At 42.7% G+C, this 21,690-nt stretch overlaps 1 protein-coding gene across 6 annotated transcripts in view; it reads right to left on the bottom strand.

Annotated features, from left to right (window-relative positions):
- Positions 1-21,690, bottom strand: part of SLC44A5 (solute carrier family 44 member 5) — a 223,836-nt gene that overhangs the window by 51,763 nt on the left and 150,383 nt on the right. For 5 of the 6 annotated variants that reach the window (XM_077333307.1, XM_077333305.1, XM_077333308.1 and 2 more), the window contains 3 exons: positions 15,331-15,415; positions 4,393-4,477; positions 547-675 (listed from right to left, as the gene is read on the bottom strand). In XM_077333307.1, coding sequence (XP_077189422.1) covers positions 547-675; positions 4,393-4,477; positions 15,331-15,415 — 299 coding nt within the window. The remainder of the gene's footprint in view (positions 1-546; positions 676-4,392; positions 4,478-15,330; positions 15,416-21,690) is intronic. The other variant, XM_077333309.1, reaches the window with a different exon arrangement.

Below are 21,690 nucleotides of genomic sequence, written 5' to 3'. Positions count from 1 at the left end.
CTTGCTCTCCTCTTCACTTCTATCTCTGTCCTCACTGCTTCCTTTTCCGTTCTCCAGTCACCCACCGTCTTTGTCTCCCTCTGCATGGAACCCTGACTCTTTCCCCCATTTTCCTGACTCATCAGTATATCTCTAAAAGAGACCTTCTGCCCATTTGGGCCATACTTGGGCTCACATGATTTGTGCTAGAGATAATTTAATTGCAACAAACAACAGACAAAAATCAGTACAGCTATGCTGACTGAAACACAAATATCAGTCTGTAGGGGACGGGGATGGGGGGGCTGGGATGTCCTGGAATTACAACTCATCTTCAGACAACAGAGATCAATTCCCCTGGAGAAAATGGCAGCTTTGGAAGGTGGACTCCATTGAGGTCCCTGTCCTTCTCAGGCTCCATCCCCAAATCTCCATGAACTTTCTAGCCTGTATTGGTCAACCTCACCTCCTTATCCCCTGCTGGTAGCCGGAGGGATCTGCCAACACTAGATTGAAACTGAAATAATAAAATATAATCTCAAACTGTATCACCTCTTGTATACTCACCTTCCATGGCTTATTAAAACCAGGCTTGCAAAACTGTCTGTAATACTCCCAATAACTTTTGTTATACCTGTAGGAAGATTGCATGTCTATGTAGGTTGCAAACCTGTCTGGGCACTTTGAGACACAAAGCTGTGAGAGAGAAAAAAAACATTGACTGAAACAGCATGGGAGAATGAGAAAGTTATATTATCAAAACAGACCAAAAAAAAGCCATCTCTAAGTCTGCTTCATTTTATCAGACTGGTTGCTTAGCACAGCATTTAGCAGTAGACACAGTGATTTTTTACCTTTACAATCTCTAGATAAACACATTTAAAATACTCTAAGAGGATCCAACCACTGTATCTTTCCAAGTCATCCTGCCTGGTAAAAGTACTTGATGTATTAATTTTATTTTAAAGTATTTTATATATGTCAATACTCATAAGGAAATTTCCCTTTAAGGTTGCAAAATAATATTACCTGCCCATGAAGGCAACGCAATAAAAGGAGCTTCCAGACAAGATACTTATTGATCAGCAGTGGTCAATAAAGTCTGAGACAGTTAAAATTGCTTTTCACTGTTACAGGTTAATTTGAGTGCAATTTCCTCTCAATGCTGAAGTCAAATGTCAGCTAAGTTTGTATCTAAGGTTGCTTATGGGTTGAGGTTAGGCTGGATTAAGCTTTATTCAAGCTATAATTCTTTCTAATGTCATAAAAGACAATAACTAGTATTCATGGATTGCTGGGATTTATGCTCTAATCCCAAAGTATGCTGTATCAGCAAGCAATTACTTAGTATACAAAACATGGCATTTCAGTGGTTTTGCAAAAACATATGCTACATCAATCAGAATCCCTTGGAATAATAAAATACAATATATGACATAATATAATTGGCATGCAAGTTAAGTGTGCATTTTATATTCTGATAAAAACTTACTTCCCTCCCTAAATCATCAAAAATAATTAATATTTATAGGACATTTGTAAAACATATGATTAACAACAAATTAAAATCAAACCATTCTGTATTAAACAGATCTTCAGTTTTATTTATTTGTAATGTAATGATTTATAGCCCACCACTCCCATGACCAGCTCATGGTATGTAACAATTTTATAAAACCCACAATAAAACCCCTTCATAAAACATAAAAATCCCAATTCAATACATTTGACAGCATAATAAAACCCCAATCCCCATCCCTGCTCAATAGGACCATTTAAGCACTGGAGGTTTCATGCCAGGCTGCAGGCTAGAAAGTTAGTCGCGGCAGGTTGCCTCACCTCTTCCTGCACCCACATGAGGGAGCATTTGGCCTGGTGCGCCTCATCTGCCCCTGATTTGTGCTCCTGCACAGGAGCTGGGGCAGTGAAGTTCCCAGTGTGTAAATGGTCTAAAACAGTGGTCCCCAACCCAACCTTTTTATCACCGGGGACCGTGATAGATTTTGACAATTTTACTAAGGCCCGGGGGGGGGGGTGTCTTTTGCCAAGGGATGTTGCTGCCACCACCTGAGCCCTTGCTCCACTGGCTTTCCTGCTGGTGCCCCTGAATTCCCATTGCCTGCTGGGGGGGGGGGCGCTGCCAGCAGCAGCTGCGCAGTGCCATGCCGAGGGAGAGCCCCAGCCATGGCAGCCGCTGGAGAGCACCAAAGGTAGGGCGGGGGCAGAGAGGCAGGGCAGCCCCTGATGCAGCAACCGGGGGGGGGAGGAGGAGGAGGAAGAGGAAGAAGAGTTGGTTCTTATATGCCACTTTTCTCTACCCGAAGGAGGCTCAAAGCATCTTACAGTCGCCTTCCCATTCCTCTCCCCACAACAGACACCCTGTGAGGTGGGTGAGGCTGAGAGAGCCCTGATATCACTGCTCGGTCAGAACAGTTTTATCAGTGCCGTGGCGAGCCGAAGGTCACCCAGCTGGCTGCATGTGGGGGAGTGCACAATCGAACCCGGCCTGCCAGATTAGAAGTCCACACTCCTAACTACTACAACAAACTGGCTGTGGCCCGGTACCGACTGATCCACGTACCGGTCCCGGTCCCCGGACCGGGGGTTGGGGACCACTGGTTTAGAAGATGTATAAATGCCTTAGGGGGTTAACAGGGAGCAACATGATGGTCTTATTGACTCAGAGGGAGCCCAGAACTTGACTACCCTGGCCTCAACCAAAGACCTGGTGGAAGAGCTCTATTTTACAGGCCCTCCAGAACTTTGTATTATCATCTTTAGTTTTTTATTATCATTCTTCTCATTCTTCATTAACAATTTTGTAAACAATCATTCAGAATTTAGAATTTATTAAATGAAAATATGTATTCCATTTACTGAAAATTCTTTTTGCCTGTAAACATGTTTTAAGGTGCTCGGTGTTTTCTGTCTTTTTAATGCCCCGGCTGGGCTTGTAATATTGAAATTTTAATCATTAAAATTTATTGTGATGTGTTTTTATTACACTTTTTCAAGCAACTTTGAGTAGGTTCTCTGAAGAAGCAGTATAGAAATTTTCTAAATAAATACAGAAAAATGTTAGATTTTATTTGCATTTTTTAAAAGTATGGCTAATTTGACTGTAGTTCACAGAATCAAGAGCATACATTGAGGGAAGTTATGGACAAATCACGAATATAGCAGACATTTAAAAGGCTGACTTAGCCATATAGTAGGATGCAGCCTACTATAGTAGAGCCTCTTGTGGCGCAGAGAGGTAAGGCAGCAGACATGCAGTCTGAAAGCTCTGCCCATGAGGCTGGGAGTTCAATCCCAGCAGTCGGCTCAAGGTTGACTCAGCCTTCCATCCTTCCGAGGTCGGTAAATGAGTACCCAGCTTGCTGGGGGGTAAACGGTAATGACTGGGGAAGGCACTGGCAAAACACCCCGTATTGAGTCTGCCATGAAAACGCTAGAGGGCGTCACCCTAAGGGTCAGACATGACCCAGTGCTTGAACAGGGGATACCTTTACCTTTTAGGGTGCAGCAAGTAAGAATCTTGGAAGCTGGGCCAGAAATTTGACAGTGGCAGGAGGAGGCAGTAATTGAAAGGTAAACCTCCAGGATATAATCTGCCAGTCAAACCCAGGACATTGTAATTGAAAGCAAATTATACAAGAGATCAGAATTTCCCTCCCCCCCTTTTGGAAAAGCCAGAGAATGATGGTATGCTTGGCTAGTGAGGCTACCCCAGCCTCAGAACTTTGATGGCAAGAAATTGTCTTACCACTCAGTTCTGTCATACAGGTTTAGCATGTTACATGGTGGTAAAAGTACAACTCCATGAATTAATTCTCTACAATTAGAGTTAATATTATTTGAGAGCAGTGGGGCACAATACCATCATTTTGATAAAAGCAACATCAATCAATTGTCCATTCTAAATGAGACACTGATTAGCATCAGCAAACGATTGGCCAAGCCAAAGGATCACTTAAGGTGAAGCACTGATCATTACAGAACACTGCTGATTTTTAGACAAAGCAACATGATTACTGCCTGTAAGAAGATAATTTTACAGGGTTTTTTTTCCAGTTTTGTACTATGGTGAGAGGGAGATGGAAGAAACATTAAAACCATTTAAGTTTTTTTTCCAAAGATACTTCAACACATACAGCAGAATAAATGAAAGGCACAGCAATTCAATCATGCATTGAAGGACTTTCAATAGTCACATATACAACGGACAAGCCATTTTCTTTTACATCTTTGTGTATGACTACGCATTCTGTAAAAGTTAATCTATGTGTAGTGACAGTGATGTTTATGTTTTCTTTCTTACCATAGAGAAAGTGGAAACTGTAAAAAGAAATCAGCTTATGAGCAGCTCTTAACATGAGACTTGGCATGTTTTTTGAGTTACCTTTTGCTTACCTGTGTTGTAGGGCACTGTAGGTTTATAAGCACTATAGGGCTGGCACATTTCAGAATGTTAAAATAAAACAAAATTGTCTTGTTCCTAGGGAAGAATGGGTATAATTAACTATTTTCAGTTTTGTGCATATTCAGAAAATAGTATGTTAAGTATATTCTACATTTTCAGTTATTAAAGACCACTGCAAAATTCAGACAGTTTATTAAGATTAAGATTAATTCACTTCTCACTGACCTTATCTAATTAAGACTAGCATGATTAAAGTCTGACTCTGGAGATGAAAATGTTTCTCTGTGCTTAAACCTGGGATGACATCAATTTACTTCTGTGTTATTCTGGATTTCTTTTGCATGTCACCTATCTAAACAGCTGAAATGTTTGACATGCTGCTGATAGTAATAGCAGGAAAAATATTTTAAAAATTAAATAAATTTTAAAACATGGATAAAATTGAAAGAGTACAGAGAAGAGCAATGAGGATGATCTGGGGCCAAGGGACCAAGCCCTATGAAGATAGGTTGAAGGACTTGGGAATGTTCAGCCTGGAGAAAAGGAGGTTGAGAGGGGACATGATAGCCCTCTTTAAGTATTTGAAAGGTTGTCACTTGGAGGAGGACAGGATGCTGTTTCCATTGGCTGCAGAGGAAAGGACGCGCAGTAATGGGTTTAAACTACAAGTATAACGATATAGGCTAGATATCAGGAAAAAAATTTTCACAGTCAGAATAGTTCAGCAGTGGAATAGGCTGCCTAAGGAGGTGGTGAGCTCCCCCTCACTGGCAGTCTTCAAACAAAGGTTAGATACACACTTTTCTTGGATGCTTTAGGATGCTTTGGGCTGAACCTGTGTTGAGCAGGGGATTGGACTAGATGGCCTGTGTGGCCCCTTCCAACTCTATATTTCTATGATTCTATGAAATATACAGGATAGAAGAAAACAGCTACATAGTAATAGATGTGTGTCCTTTACATTAAGGCTGTATTTCATACTGGTACTGTAGTCTTCTAAGCACAAAACAAATTTTGAGCTTAATTAATTAATTAGATTTTTAGGCCGACCCTCCCTGCACAGCAGGCTTGGGGTAGCTTACATCAGAGTTTATACATAGTTAAAACATAAAAACCCAGTTGAAAACAATTAAATAATAATAATCTACTGATAAGAGTAGTGCCCCCATAAATAACTTAATAGGGTTGTTCAGTTTTAATTTCTGATATTTCACTTGGTGAGGAAGGGAGGAGGAGGGAAGGGATACTCGTTTTGATTTTCTTCTTGCTTGCTTGGTCTCAACCATATGCCTGGTGGAAAAGTGCCATTTTACAGGACCTCGGGAATTTAGGTAGTTCTGAAAGGGCCTGGATCTCCATGACAATTAACAGATGGATTAGGGTGCAAGGGGGTTTACCTAGAAGGGTTCTGGTGGATAACATCAGATTGAACTAATTCTGTATTACAGAACTCACTGTAGTACAATATTCCTCCCTTATGATTTATGAATGCCAGAGAGGGCTTTTTAAAAGTTTCAGTTGTTTTAATATTTACTTGGTGTAATATTTGTTGAAAGCACTGGAACATTTGATTACATTTTATTGCTGTATGCCACGGCATTCTGAAATCAATGACATAATGACATCTATCTTCAAATTTAATTTCCTTCATGGCATGAGTTAGGACCAGTTTCTGGGTTGCTGAACCCAGAGTCTTGAATCAGCAATCCTTTTCAGTTATGGGTCCTATATGTGGGGTTTCAGCTAAAGCTGTCAAAGAAACTTTCTCTACATTATTAAAACACATAGGCACATACAAATGAGACAGAAGATATGACTGCTTAAAAGGCTGAGCAATGGGGCCTTAATACATTTAATATGTTTTGGAAATGAGACCACAATTTCAAATGCAATTGCCTTTTTACATTTACAGTGTAAATCCTCACCCTCACAAGAGTCTCCGAGATCAGGGGCATTACAAGACACCATGCTCCTACCACACTACTTCAACACAACACACTCATACGGAATAATTATTTGTTGGGCTTTTAACTTCAAGATGCACACCATTCTTTATGACTTTACAAGTAGCAGAATTAATCTATAAAATATATTTGAATTATGTACTGAGTCTTTTTCATAACTATGTTCAGATGAATAATTCTTTAAAACTGTAATCCACAGGAAATTCCTATGAAGCATTTTTCTTACTTATATTACCAGGATAAAGGGAAGAAGAGGTTTAATTAAGAGCAATTCTACTTCAGCCAGAGCCAATGGAAGGCAAAAAGCAATCAAAGGCCAAAAAGAAGGTAAGTAACACAAAATAATGGTTATTTTCTTGCTTTATGCTTCTTTAACTTTGGGACTTCAAACACTTCTAAAACACTGAGCTATCAAAGTGATGTTCTTTCTCTCTTTTGCTCACCTCCACCCCCTTCAGAACTGGCATCTGGGCCATTTCCCCTGCCTTTTCCATTCCTTTCTTCTTGCTGGTCAACCTATTAATGTGTTTTGTTTTATGGTGTTTTCAAATTGTTTCAGCTAGTGCCTTAGAACAGTGGTCCCCATCCTTTTTTGGGCTGGGGACCGGGGGGAGAGAGGGAAGCCTGGGGACTGCGGGAGGGAGAGGGAGGCATGGGTGCCGGCAGGAAGCACGGGCACAATGCAAAAGAGGGAGGCGCGGGCACAAACGTGCAGTTCCGTGCCTGCGCATTTGTGCCCGCCGGTGAGCGCTGCGCTGCGGGGCAAGTGTTGCTTGCCGGCGGGCGCAGGGGGGAAGGCATGCCCACTGGCGAGCCAGCGCCCACACCTCCCTCTGCCCTGCCACAGCCCAGTACTGAGGGCCTCACAGCTCGGTACCGGGCCACAGCCCGGGGGTTGGGAACACAACCTTAGAATATAACAGGATAACATATTTAGGTAACTAAAGTGCACCTTGCCTCTGGCATACAGTTTTACCTCAGTGATTTGATCACTGGATTCCCGAGAGTTTAACCATAAGAAACCAAACTTTATTAAACTCCTTGGTGTTTCTAGATAAAGATTCAGAATAATAATCACATGTGAGGCAGACTATTATTTACACTACATTAAAATGATTTCCTCCAATTATCTGAGTGTTAGGTTTTTAAAAAGGTAGATGTATTTTATTCCTATGGGAAGACTTCACAGCCATGAAGTAATCCCCTGTGGCAAAACTAGGTGTGGTAGACTTTTCCCCCTCAGGTATATAAATTTTCCCTCCTGGCTAGAGAAAAGTTCTGTAACAGAATTTCTCTGTCTGTTTCCACAGTTCTAAATCCATACTTCCTCTCAGAGCTATACTGCTCTTCCCTGAACTGAAACTCCTAGCTCTTTTAGAATTTGGGCTAGGAATTCTTCTTTCCCCAGAAGGTTATTCCACTTTTCCAAAACTCCCTTTCAACCCTAGATTGTTCTCTTGAACTCTTTAGAATTTGTCCCTATTCTCTGAGTTCAATCCCTCTTTATTTATTTATTTAATTTTATTTATTTGATGTGAAAAGAGACACAGTGCAACAAAAACATAATGGAAATGCATTATGGAAGTCCCACAAGCCTTTCCTCCCTCACTTGCAACCACAGTTCCAGCTGCTCTGTAAAGCCAGATCAATTGGTGCTTTCCCATCAAGGGTGAGAGGTTGCAGAGGGGGCTGCCTGCACCATGTGGCCACCACCTCACAGCGCAAAATAGAGAGGAGATGGAGAGCATTTGTGGGAAAGGGCAGAGCCATAAGGTCAGGGGAGTGAGTGAACCAACCAGCTGCCACTTCTTCCCTCACTCTTGCCACCAACATGGCTGGGTACGTTGTCTGTCACTACCATAAGCCTCTGGCTTTTGCCCTGTCCTCACCATACTTCATCTGCCTCTTCCCCTTCCTTCCAGCTAACCAGCCAGCTGTCTCCTCCTCCCATTGGTGTATCACTTACAGAAACTGACACAGGTGTGGGGTGCCCTTCAGACCCGTTCCAGCAAGGGGCAGACCCAGGCACACATGGAAAGCAAGAGCAACAACAGCCATCACCTCAGAGCAACATGCATCCAGTTTGAGCTTCACCAGACAAAGGACTACTGCAGCAGCTATTCTTCTCATCGTCTGAAGTGCCAACAGGATTGTAGGTGCTTCTCCCCATGCCTCCCCATGCAATGTACTTCAGGTCCCCCTCACAAGCCGCCCAGCTCACTCCACCTTCAAGGCTGCCTCCCCTGTTATGCCACAACTGGGACTGCCGCTGATCATTCCCTCACTAAGTGTTCACAGCCATTTGCTGAGCTTTTATAATGAGCCACCTGGACAATCAACAGCCGATGGAATCCCTCTCCCAGCTGGTGATGTGATCCTCCCGTCCCTTCCTCCTCAGATTTTCTCTATGGATGCTGCGTAAGATGTTTTCCCATACATCTTAAACAATCCAATTTTTTTGTAGAGCTTTCCCTCCACCCCTTCTTAGCCTGTCGAATGAGTACACAGACTCTGCCAGGAATTAAGCCTTTATAGGCAAGGGACTGCATTGAAACTTTGGACACAAACTTTGGATTTTCTTGGTTTCTTTTGACCATTTCTACTTGGTTTTGTCACCCTCCCCTTTTCTGTTTGCCATATCCAACATAGGATGATTTTCATTTCCCTCTGTGTTTTCAGCTGACCTTTTTTGTCATGACCCAGTTTGGCTCTGGAATAGGGTTGCCAACACTGAGGAGACTTTAATACCTGATGACTTTAAGGATGGAGCCAGCAGGCGATCTCTAAAGCAGCCATTTTCTTTAGGATGACTGATCTCTGTCACCTGGAGATGAGCTATAAAACCAGGGAATCCCCAAGTCCCACCTGGGAACTGGCATCCCAACTCTGGAATCAGTTTTTTCAGTCTTTGACCACTTTTCCTCCTTCCAAGGAAACAAAAGGCTGCACAGCCAATGTTTGTATTTTCTCCCTCTCTACTGCATACCTACTATGCCGTTAAGGTAGTTGAAGGGCAGAGTTGAAAGAAGTGGCAGCAAACACCCTCCAAAGGCAGCAGCTGGAGAAAGGCACTACAGCATAACAGAAAACTAAATATATATGCAGTTTTAATTCCATAGCCAGCCTAGCTGGAGGAATTTTGCACCTCTGATCCTTCCTCCTCGCATCTCAGTGGCCTTGCAAAATAAGTTTTGTCCACTTTGTACACATCACATGAGCTAGTGTATTGTAGTGGTAATGTCAAGCTAGCCTCTGGGAGACCCAGGCTCAAATCTCCATTCTGCTACTCTCAGCATAACCTACCACATAGGGTTGTTGTGAGGATAAAATGGAGGAGTGTAAGAATAATGTAGGCTAGCGATCCCCAACCTGTGGGCTGCGGACCATATGTGGTCCTTTGACTAATTGGAGGTGGGCCCCGAAGGACGCCTTCTCCCCCCCCGGCCCTTTACTTCATCCCCCCCCCGGCCCTTTACAACACACTTTGGGTGTCATTGTCTCCCATCACTCCCAGATGGGACTATCTCGTTGCAGAGAAACAAGCTCAGGGTTCCCATTGATTTGTCATTGTCATGAGTTAAAATTTCCATGAAAATAAAATGTTCCTTATGTTCATTGTTGTGGCGTGTCTGTATCTTATTTTGAAGGGATGTTTAAACATTACCATAGCGATCAGAAAGCGTTAGGGCAGTGGTGGAGAGTAGAGGAGTAAACTACCCCCCCCCACTGGGCCTCAGTAAAAGGCATTGAGTGGTCCCCGGTTAGTGGTCCCCGGCTTTGAGTGGTCCCCGGTGATAAAAAGGTTGGGGACCACTGATGTAGACTATCTGGGGCCCCATTGGGAAAGGAACTAGAATATGAAATAAGTAAATAAATAAACACAATTGAACAAACATGCTTTGATGCCAGTGTAAACTGACTCAATCGTAATTCAACAGTTATGTTCTGATGAATGCTATTAAGCTAGATGAAAACTATTAAGCATAGTTTGGTTACAATGCAAGAAGGATTAGGAATGGCTATGTCCATATGAAGTGAATATGAAGAAAACAGCAGTATTTATATAGCAATTTACAGAGTTATATATATTCTGGTAGCATTGCCCTACTAGCTTCAAAGCCCGTTCCTAAGAACGGGCCCTGAAAGGGTCCCCTCCCCTGGCCCCTGGCCAGGCAGCTTAAGGTGGCTTTGGGTAGCAGCTTGCAGCCAAATCAAGTGGGGTGTGCGGGGGCTAGGCATCTCGTTAGCAGGGCTGAGACAGAGCTCCTTAGCAGGCAGTCAGCAGGCCGGGAGGCCCTCATTAGCTAGCCCTCCACCACGACCCTTTGCCCAGGGCCCTCTCACCTGCTGCTGGCTCCAGGCACTGAGGCATCTGAGAGCAAAGAGGCTAGAGTCCAGGGCCAGAGCGCAGGAGCCGCAGGTGCAGGGCCAATCAGGGCAAAGCTGGCTGCACCCTGATTGGCCCTATTACAACTTGGACAGCCAGACACATCCCACCCCTAGGCTTTTTCAGAAATATATACAGGAACAACAATGGATAAGGATAACTGATGTAGGAAGCTGTTGATAAATTAATGTGAGTAAAGCCACGGGTCTTTCATACAAGGAACACAAGCAATAGTGGGGAAGGGGGAAAGATGATGTCCCCCACAAGCCTTAGGGGCCCCTGCTTGTTCAATATGTCTAATTCTTAACATTGCCAAAATTGTAGATATTTAAATCTAGAGATTAGAGCCATGAACATATGACAGATATTTCTATCTACCTGAAAAATGTCAAAGTTTTCAGAAAAATCTATTATCTACCTATCTACCTACCAACCTTCCTGCTTTGGGGGCTTCTCCCCCCCCCCCATAATAGAAACAGCTCCTGTAGCTTTAGAAAACTAATGACATTAGTCGCCATTGCTAGGCAATCATAACAGTATAGCCAGGCTGCAAGACTTGGCTTCTGTCAGGCTGTTTTGGCCTTTAAAGGAAGGGAGTAATAGGGGCCAGGCCTAACAGACACTGTGTAGCAACTCACTACCATGAGACTTCCATGAATCATCCAGGCTGAGCTGCTCAATACCGTTCAACAGAAGTCACTAAATGTGAAGTGGTTTGTGGCAGCCATACTTTCCTAGCCTTTCTAGGCCTTAAGGATTTTCCATTTTTGACTGTGACAGATTTATCCACTTTGCTCACTGTTTTGATTAACAGATATCTGCATAGTCATGCTTGAGGTCAGGAAACCAAATCAGAATTCAAACTTGCTCTGCCAGAATAGCTATCAGTATGTAGGTCTAAATACTGATGGGATGTAGTATAAGTGTTCACTGAATTTTCGCTTTACAACAAGGATGAACACACAGCGTGCAAATACTGCCATAAGAACCCTGAAAGATGTCAGAACTGTTCTTTTAACTGTTATCCTCTTTTAATGAAAATTAGAAAAAATATGTGTTGCTTCATTCCCATTTTTATTTTCTGTTGGAGAGTTACTTTATATTTGACTTCTTAATTTTCCTAAGTAGAGGCTATGGGGAGGAGCACCTGAAAACAAGGGGACAAGCATAGATAGGTTGACTGTTAGATGGGAAGGAGGGTAGGAAGCAGAAGAATAGGAGAGATTGTGGGGAATTTCAAGGAGAAAATACAGGAGGAAGGGAAAATTAGATGCCCCCTACAAGTTTTTACTTGTAAACTATGTTTTTGTGGGGGAATACAAAAAGTCGATTTGATACTGGGTGGGAAGAAGAAAAGGAAGCAGAGAAAGGTTTTATGGGGATTTTTAGGAGGAGAAATAGAGTGGCTGGGGGTATACCATCTATCAAATGGTACATGAACCCACAAAAGGTTCAGCCATACTGACCAACAGTCAAGAGTTGGTGAAGAAGGTGGGGACCCTAAGGGGAAGTTACCATGTCCTCATAGAATTCCTTTTGAGATTGGGGGGGGGAGTAAGGAAGCTTGTAGCCAGACGCGGATGTTGGATTTTTGTAGGGCAAACTTTAATAAACTCAGAAACATGATGAGTGTCATACCATGGATGAGAATGCTGGAAGGGACGGGAGCATGTGAAGGGTGGGCGCTACTCAAACAAGAGCTATTGCACGATCAATCCATGACTATCCCAGAAAGACGAAAACACTGCAGGAGCTCTAAGAAGCCTACTTGAATGAACAGAGAACTTCAAGAGGAACTAAGAAAGAAAAGGGAAATGTTCAGGAAATGGAGGGAAGGACAGAGCTCTAAAGAAGAGTACCTACAGGTTACTGGGCACTGTAGATCAATCATCAGAAAGGCCAAAGCTGAGAGTGAGCTAAGATTGGCCAGGGAAGCCCATTGTAACAAGAAAGGATTTTTCAGTTATGTAAGGAGCAAACGGAAAGTAAAGGAAGCAATAGGCCCACTGTTGGGTGCAGATGGACAAACTCTAACGGAAGATGCAGAGAAAGCAGAAAGGCTCAGTGCCTATTTTACATCTGTTTTTCCCCACAGGTCAAAGGTTTAGGCACATCTAGAGTTGGCAGTAGCCAAGGGATAGCGAAGGTGGCCAAGGGGGCAGGTTGACATGGACAGAGAGGTTGTCGAGAGGCATTTAGCTGCACTGGATTATTTCAAATCCACTGGGCCGGATGAAATGCACCCGAAAGTGCTTAAAGAACTTTCCGAAGAACTTGCAGAACCCTTGTCCATCATCTTTGGGACCTCTTTAAGGACTGGAGATGTCCCGGAGAACTGGAAGAAAGCAAGCGTTATTCCGATCTTCAAACAAGGCAGGAAAGATGACCTGGGAAACTACAGACCATGAGTCTGACCTCTGTTGCGGGGAAGATAATAGAACAGATATTAAAGGGAGTGATCTGCAAACATCTGGAAGACAATTTGGTGATCCAGGGAAGTCAGCATGGATTATTCTCCAACAGGTCCTGTCAGATCAACCTGGTTTCCTTCTTTGACCAAATAACAGGTTTGCTGGATCGTGGAAATTCAGTTGACATCGTTTACTTGGATTTTAGTAAAGCTTTTGATAAGGATCCTCATGATGTTCTTATAGATAAATTGAAGGACTGCAATCTGGATTTTCAGATAGACAGGTGGATAAGGAATTGGTTAGAGAACCGCACTCAAAGAGTTGTTGTCAATGGTGTTTCATCAGACTGGAGAGAGGTGAGTAGCGCGGTACCTCAGGGCTCGGTGCTTGGCTAAGTGTAAAGTTCTACATCTGGGTCAGAAAAATGAAAAGCATGCCTACTGGATGGGGAATATGCGTCTAGGTGAACGAGACCTTGGGGTACTTGTGGATTGTAAGCTAAACATGAGCAGGCAGTCTGATGCAGCGGTAAAAAAGGCAAATGCTATTTTGGGCTGTATCAACAGGGGCATCACATCAAAATCACAAGGTGTCGTAGTCCCATTGATTACGGAACTGGTCAGACCACACTTGGAGTACTGTGTGCAGTTCTGGAGGCCTCACTTCAAGAAGGACGTAGATAAAATTGAAAGGGTACAGAGGAGATCGACGAAGATGATCTGGGGCCAAGGGACCAAGCCCTATGAAGATAGATTGAGGGACTTGGGAATGTTCAGCCTGGAGAAAAGGAGGTTGAGAGGGGACATGATAGCCCTCTTTAAGTATTTGAAAGGTTGTCACTTGGAGGAGGGCAGGATGCTGTTTCCGTTGGCTGCAGAGGAGAGGACGCGCAGTAATGGGTTTAAACTACAAGTATAATGATATAGGCTAGATATCAGGAAAAAAATTTCACAGTCAGAGTAGTTCAGCAGTGGAATAGGCTGCCTAAGGAAGTGGTTTGCTCTCCCTCACTGGTAGTCTTCAAGCAAAGGTTGGATACACACTTTTCTTGGATGCTTTAGGATGCTTTGGGTTGAACTTGCATTGAACAGGGTGTTGGACTAGATGGCCTGTGTGGCCCCTTCCAACTCTATGTTTCTATGATTCTATAGAGAGAAATTACTAGCCCCCTAATAGAAGAAAGAATAAACAGGGGAGAGGTTACAGGGGTTTTTAGGGAAAAGGACTGGAAAGAGGAAACATTGGAGGAAAGGTGAATGTGGTAACCCATGAAAGTCCTTGCGAGTGCACTACTCAAAATTATATAATTGGAAGAAGCCATATTTTCCAGGCTAATGTCAATGGAAAAAAGATTACTGTGGTTTTTGCAATCTCTCTACACTCTACACTGACCCTTGCTTTCTCCAGCTGTTGTCTGGTATGGGATGCATGAAAAATCATCTGAGAAGAAACCAAGTGGTTATCTCTGAAACAGTCTCTGATCTGAAACTAGATCTAATTGTCAAGAGATTGACCCCTACACAAAAGCAGGAAAAACCTGGCCTTCCACAAGCAAGATGAAGTCTCTATATTATATATATATTTTTGAAGGGGAGGGGTATACTTAATATATCCAGAAAGATAAATCTATAGATTAAACAACAGAAGAAAAATGGTCTGATGGAGAATTAATATTGAGAGGATAGAATATGGAGGATAGAATATTGAGAACAGCTGAGACTCAATTAAACGAAGAATACAGCGGAGGGGAAATTACCCTGTTCAGGTGCCTGAGGGCTTATAGAATCTTTGGAGCTTTATTTTCAAATTATTTCCCCCTCTCATAACTCTTCACATGCTTGAAGCTTGTTCTCCAAATGGTAAAACAGGTGCATTGTATCAGAAGTTGACAGAGTCCAGTAGCCCAATTTATGCTTACTAATCAGACTGAATGGATTTTATGAAGTGTGGCTGATATATTTTGTGGAGTTATGAACAGCTTTTGAAAAGCACAAAAGTCTTACATTGCCCACCGGAGTATCTGATTAAACCTAACTGGGGTGAAATTAATAAACTCCAGCAGAGGGAGAGAAGTCTCTAATCAGCTTTTCTATATAATTTCTAGAGTACTTTATTCCTTACATTGTACTGCAAAAATGGAAGCCAAAGGGATGTTTCAGTACTCACTCATTAGGTGTGTCTTTCTGACCACAGAACTGCCCATAGCTGTCAGTGGGGTAGGCCACTTTTCTGGGGTCACCATGCACCCAAGCTGCAGGGGGAAAAAGGAAATGTAAAAGAAAATAGTGTTTTCCCCATCTGACAAGCTTGCTAAGAATTCAGATTTGCTAATGATTAAAACACACTGCCTGTCACGTACCATTTTAACTTCTCTCAATAGCTACTGAAGACTATTGATTTTCCTTAAACAGTAGGTTTCAAAATGAAAAAGTATAGATAATTAGATAGAAAATAAGGCATGTATCTCTCCTTTTTTCCCTCCCCCATTAGAACATCTGGCTTGCAGCCACAATATGAGGTAATGCACTTAAAAATAATAGTTATTAAAATTAGGACAAGGAAAGCACTACAAAAGCTTTCTTGGCATAAAGCCATACAGTCATATTAAGCCAAACTAAACTATGCCTCTGCTCGTGGTTAACAGTTCTGAGTTTCTTTCTATACAATGAGTTGCATGAGCCACTTAATGTGTACTTTCAAGCCACAATTTATGTAAATCACTCTGAACTTGCCCTTCTATAATTGCTTCATTCTCATATTCCTCCTGATTTTTGTGGTGTTAAATTTAGAAACACTCAAAACAAAATTTTGTCCAAGGTCACTGACACATCCATGGCACACTTTGACATCAGACTGATTGGGCAGGAAGACATAAAAAATCTGTATGAAGCTCTCAAAAGTAGCCTAAGCATTGGCCTTGAGGTCAGTGGTGGGCTAGAGGAAGAAGAAGATCATGTCAAGACAGTATTGTTCCACTGACTTCAGTAGTCATAAATTGCTATTCACAAACACTTCAAATGTATTGTCTGTTATACCTTCTTAATCCAAAATGGATTGTGTCAAGTCTCTCAAGACAAAGGTTATATGACATTATATTGTATCTACAAATACAACAGGTACTACCCCCCCCCCCGCACACAGCCCACTGAGGCCTGGAAAGCCTCAGTATAGTGGGTTAGGAGTGTGGACTTCTAATCTGTTGAGCCGGGTTTGATTCTGCGCTCACCCACAAGCAACCAGCTGGGTGATCTTGAGCTCACCACAGCACTGAGAAAGCTGTTCCAAGGAGTAATATCAGGGCTCTCTCAGCCTCACCTACCTCACAGGGTCTCTCTTGTGAGGAGAGGAAAGAGAAGGCGAATGTAAGCCGCTTTGAGACTCCTTAAGGTAGAGAAAAGCAGCATATAAGAACCAATACTACTACTACTACTACTACTACTACTACTACTACTACTACTACTACTACTACTACTACTACTACTACTACTACTACTAATAATTCTTTATGGGGACAGGAGGGGCGCTGGCAAAGATCGTATTTCTCACCCCAGAAGTTGAAGGGGGATGCAGCCAGAGGCGGGACATCCCTCCTGATTGGTCATTTGTTGGATGGATGGACAATCAGGGATGGGACAGCCAGGACAGCATACCTGATTGGTAAGGTATGAGTCCCATCTCCTCCCGGCACCTTTTACCATTTTATTTATATGTTCAGATTCAGATTGGTTTGGGAGACAGTAGCCATGGAACCATAGCTATCTACTCCAACTGGGATTCATGTGGAATTTGGTCTGCTGGTAAGTCTGCTTCTACTTCCCTATCAAAGATAAACACTGGAGGGGATCTTGAACCTGGTTGATGGAGTCCAGGGTTTCTCCTGTAGCACAGGAGTGGGCTCAGGAATCTGGACAAGAGTGCACTGGTGAGACACATTTTTACCTTTCTCTTTGGAATTGAACTTTTCCCCTTAGCTTGTGGTTCAGAAGAGGCACAGTGAACCAGGGGTGATCACAATCCAGACTAGACCCATTGTGTTATGAAGCTGGGCAGTGAAGCTGACCATGTTGATATGCTGCCTTATGTTTTAATGTCCTATCCACCTGAGCCTTGGGGATGAAGTGTTGGCAGGCCTTACATTTGTGAACGTTGTGCTTTTCACCCAAACAAAACAGATATAAGACATGCTTGTCAGTTTGGGTCACTGTCCCCACACAATGGGTACATTTCTTGAAAAGCCACGAGCACTTAGAAAACAAAAGCACTGGGGAGCAATTTCTCACACATGAAACTCATTGGAGATGCACAAATACAACTTTCTTCTTTGGCAGCAAAAGAGGAACTGATGGTGGGAGTGTTGTGGTGCAGGAACACATAGTCCCTGGACAGGAATAACCTTCCAGCTCCAACTTACAGTACCCCCAGGAGGTTCTTAGTTGTATAAAAAGAAGAAGAGTTGGTTCTTATATGCCGCTTTTCTCTACCTGAAGGAGTCTCAAAGCGGCTTACAGTCACCTTCCCTTTCCTCTCCCCACAACAGACACCCTGTGAGGTGGGGTGAGGCTAAGACTCACTGGCAGTCTTCAAGCAAAGGTTGGATACACACTTTTCTTGGATGCTTTAGGATGCTTAGGGCTGATCCTGTGTTGAGCAGGGGGTTGGACTAGATAGCCTGTATGGCCCCTTCCCACTCTATGATTCTATGATAAGATCTGATGGAGCCCTGATATCACTGCTCGGTCAGAATAGCTTTATCAGTGCTGTGGCGAGCCCAAGGTCACCCACCTGGCTGCATGTGGGGGAGCACAGAATCAAACCCGGCTCGCCAGATTAGAAGTCCGCACTCTTACCACTGCACCAAGCTGGCTCTTCTCCAGTGGTAGGCCTGCTCATGTGCAATTCCCATGTGGTACTACAGAGAAGTTTGATGATGACCAATGCTTCATCTCTTTTAAGAAAAGATCTGGACAGATACAGCAAGTCTATTTTCACATTGTGCCATTACATGGATGGTCCAGATAACTCAATCTCATTAGGTCTCATAAGTTAAAGCAGTGTTGGCCTTGGTATATATTTGGATAGGAAACCTCTAAGAAGTCCAGGGTTGCTATAAAGGGGTAGGTAATGGCAAATCACTTCTGAATGTCTCTTTCCTTGAAAAGCCTACAGAATCACATAAGAAGAGTTGGTTTTTATACCCCACTTTTCACTACTCAAAGGAGTCTCAAAGCAGTTTATAATCTTCCTTTCTCTTCCTGCAACAGACAACCTGTGAGGGACATGGAGCTGAGAGAGGTCTGAGAGAACTGTCACTAACTCAAGGTCACCCAGCTGTGCATGTGGAAGCATATGGAATCAAATCCACATGGAAGCTGCGAGCTCGCCCGGGGAAGGGAGCCACAGGGAAGCCGTGGCCATGCCGGCAGCCGGAAGGGGACCAGGGATCACTTTGGGTGCACTTGGCGTGCCTGGGGAAAGCGCCCGCTGAGGGGGGGGGCCTTTCAAAGCCCATTCTTATGAACGGGCTTTGAAGCTAGTAGATACATAATACCTAATCCTAAATTATAGATACTGACAACCACAATGCATATGATTAAAATAGCTGTTTCTACGTTCCCAATAAAACAGAGTTAAATATTACATTTGTCTGTTTGATTGCACTTTGTCTAGGGCTCCAATCCTAACAACCGTTTCCTGAGTAAGCCCCACTGAATCAAAAGGTAAATTACTTGCTTATAGATATGTTTATGATTGTTTCTTAAACTACTCTTTGGTTAAATTCAAACAAACTGTCAGTGGTAGGAGGCTCCCTGACTCCAACTCCTACTCGTGACAGAGCTGAGCCAGGAGCCAACAACACAAAAATGATCCAGCACAGGAACAGGGATCAAGATGGCAATTATGGTGTTAAAACAAGAAATGAAGGGGGCTTAAAATAGAGGAGTATGAGGCTGGAGCTAAAGGAATATACAAGTTGACCAGTTTTAAGGAATATGATTATCTTGGCTGAATTATTTTGTTCATAATTTAAAGGACACACATTGTTTACAAAGTAGTTTTCATCTTGGTTTGTTGCTATAAAATCAGCTACCTTCAGTTAGAGATCATGGCTTGTACACAGACTAGATGTTTACACAGATGCAAAGATATCTACCCAAAGAGCATTGTTTCTACCTTTTCCATATCAGCCTTAAATCTCTTCTTAAATTGCATTTTTGGAGGTCTCTTGGCCCTCTAGAATAGGACTTAAGGAGGCATTTATGCTGTTATGGGAAGGGGGAAACAGGAAAATCTCACTCTGAGTGGAAGCCCTTACACCTAAAGAAATTATAGTCAGGATCCAAACCGTTTTCTGCTATACAGATGTAAAAGGTAGAGGAGGAATACATTGACTCAAGCCAAGAAGAAATCAGTGTTTATGGTTTAAGATTTAACACTCAATGTGTTCTATGGCAGAAAAACAAGGGATGGATAATGAAGAAGATGTCCAACATGATATTTTCCATCCCCTTTCCTGTACAAAAATCAATTCAGCAATATTCCAAAAGTAGACTGCAAAGGTTAGTGTCATAATTAGCCTTAGACAGGAGTGCATTTTATTTGTTGCAGGTGTATGCTGCTGTGAACTGCTGTTGACCCAATAGCAAGTAATAAATGAAATGGAACCCAAGCATACAAAGCTTTTACACCCATAAAATATTGTGCATGGTTGAATGCTTCTAAGATCATTGCTAGCAATGACAGAAGGGCTGCCGTAAAGGCAAGGAGACAGAAAGAGTTATATCATTACTTCAATCAGCTGATCATTACTTCAAAACAATCTTTTAGTGTTTCCTTATAGAAAAAACAGAAAGACGAAATTGAAATTTTATATAGTACAGATTGGACAGTGTGTTGCATAATACAACAAAGAATGAAGATGGATATGCTAAATAAAGATTCAAGTATTAGCATATAACATCACCTCAGGACATCAGTATGTGTCAAAACAGTACCATATCTTTAAGAATTTCATAAATAGAGCCCATGCTGCAAAATAAGAAAACTATAGCACTGCATTTATTACTTAATATTTTCATATGATGCACCTTCTTTGATGTAGATTACTCCAAGATCTTTCCCCCCCCCCCATCATATTGAACTATGGTAGGCAAGGAAGACATTTCCATTTTAAAGCTAAAGTAATTTTTGCAGCCATTCATACACTGAGATGAATTCTACATGAAAGGGATAATTATTAATCATGTTCCAAAGATTCAATACTTGGTCTTTAGAGATGACTATCCTAATAATTTTTTTCCACATGCATTACCACCATGGACTAAAGAGCCTTATCTTTAAACAAAAGAAAAGATCTACTGTGTTTCCTGGCCCTATATTAGACCTCTTCATTCAAGAAACAGGACACTCTATCAGAATTTCAATAGCAGCTACTCCAATGTTAGCTGAAATGTATAACCGACTTTTTCATATTCAGTTCTAGCACCATGGCTATTCAGAGGCAGCATTCAGACATTATGGTAAACTGTAGTTTAATTCAATGATGGTTTGTGCAACAAACACTCATTTGTCTGTTTCTTGCCTCTTTCCTGCCATCCATCCAGCAGGTATATTTTCTCTAATCCTATGCTCAAGTGGCAACATGGGGCACTGCTACTGGTTTGTGAACAATCCACAATTAGTACAAACTGTGGTTAGCACATTAGCTATAAACTATCAAGTTTATAATCTGGTTTGGTGCCAACCATCTGCCTACATTCACATGTCATAACTAATTGGTTGAGTGCCAAAATCTTGTAATTTAGCAGACACCTGCTGCAATAATGCTTTCAGATAGATACAATAGCATAATGGTTCCTTAAACAAACCTAGCCACACAGTCTTATTTTCTTGCCACTTAGGCCAATAACTTCCACAAAACTTAACTTCCCAACTTGCCACCTAGGCTAGAACACAGATTTCTCTCACACTCTACAGCTCCTCATTTAAGCTGCTTCCTTCTCACACAAACTGCTCAGCACTAACTCTACACAAAGCCTCTCACCAAACCACCCAGTCAACTCTGCCCTCCTAGGGTACAGCTGCTGTTTAATCATAACATATTCCACTCATCCTTCCAGCCCCCCTCTTTCTTACTCGAAAGGCCTACATTTTAGATCATAGCAACATAAATTTAAAACTCCACCTTGACCCATTATGCACAGGGGCAATAACGCACATTCGGGGTGGAATGGCGGCGACTAAAATCACCAATAACGCACGGAGCCGGCTGCAACCGGCCGCAGCTTCGGTGCATGCCGCCGAAAAAGCCGCGTCAGTGAAACGCGGAAGAAAACGCAGCTTCCGGGTGACTGGGGCACAACCAGAAGCGGCGCCGGGATCGCCACGTGCATAATCGGTTACTCTGGGTTTTGCCACCATCGCGCCCCCTCCCGTGCATAATCGGTGTGCTTCACGTCTTCCCCCTCCGCGTTTTCCATGTGACCCGAAATCGCCGTTTCGGCGGCCATGCATAATGGGCCCTTGAGA

This window comes from Paroedura picta, chromosome 4 (genome assembly GCF_049243985.1).
Source record: "Paroedura picta isolate Pp20150507F chromosome 4, Ppicta_v3.0, whole genome shotgun sequence".
In the NCBI taxonomy this organism is placed as follows: domain Eukaryota; kingdom Metazoa; phylum Chordata; class Lepidosauria; order Squamata; family Gekkonidae; genus Paroedura; species Paroedura picta.
The sequence above is the reverse complement of the archived record's forward strand: the minus strand, read 5'-3'. Positions and strand labels throughout refer to the sequence as shown.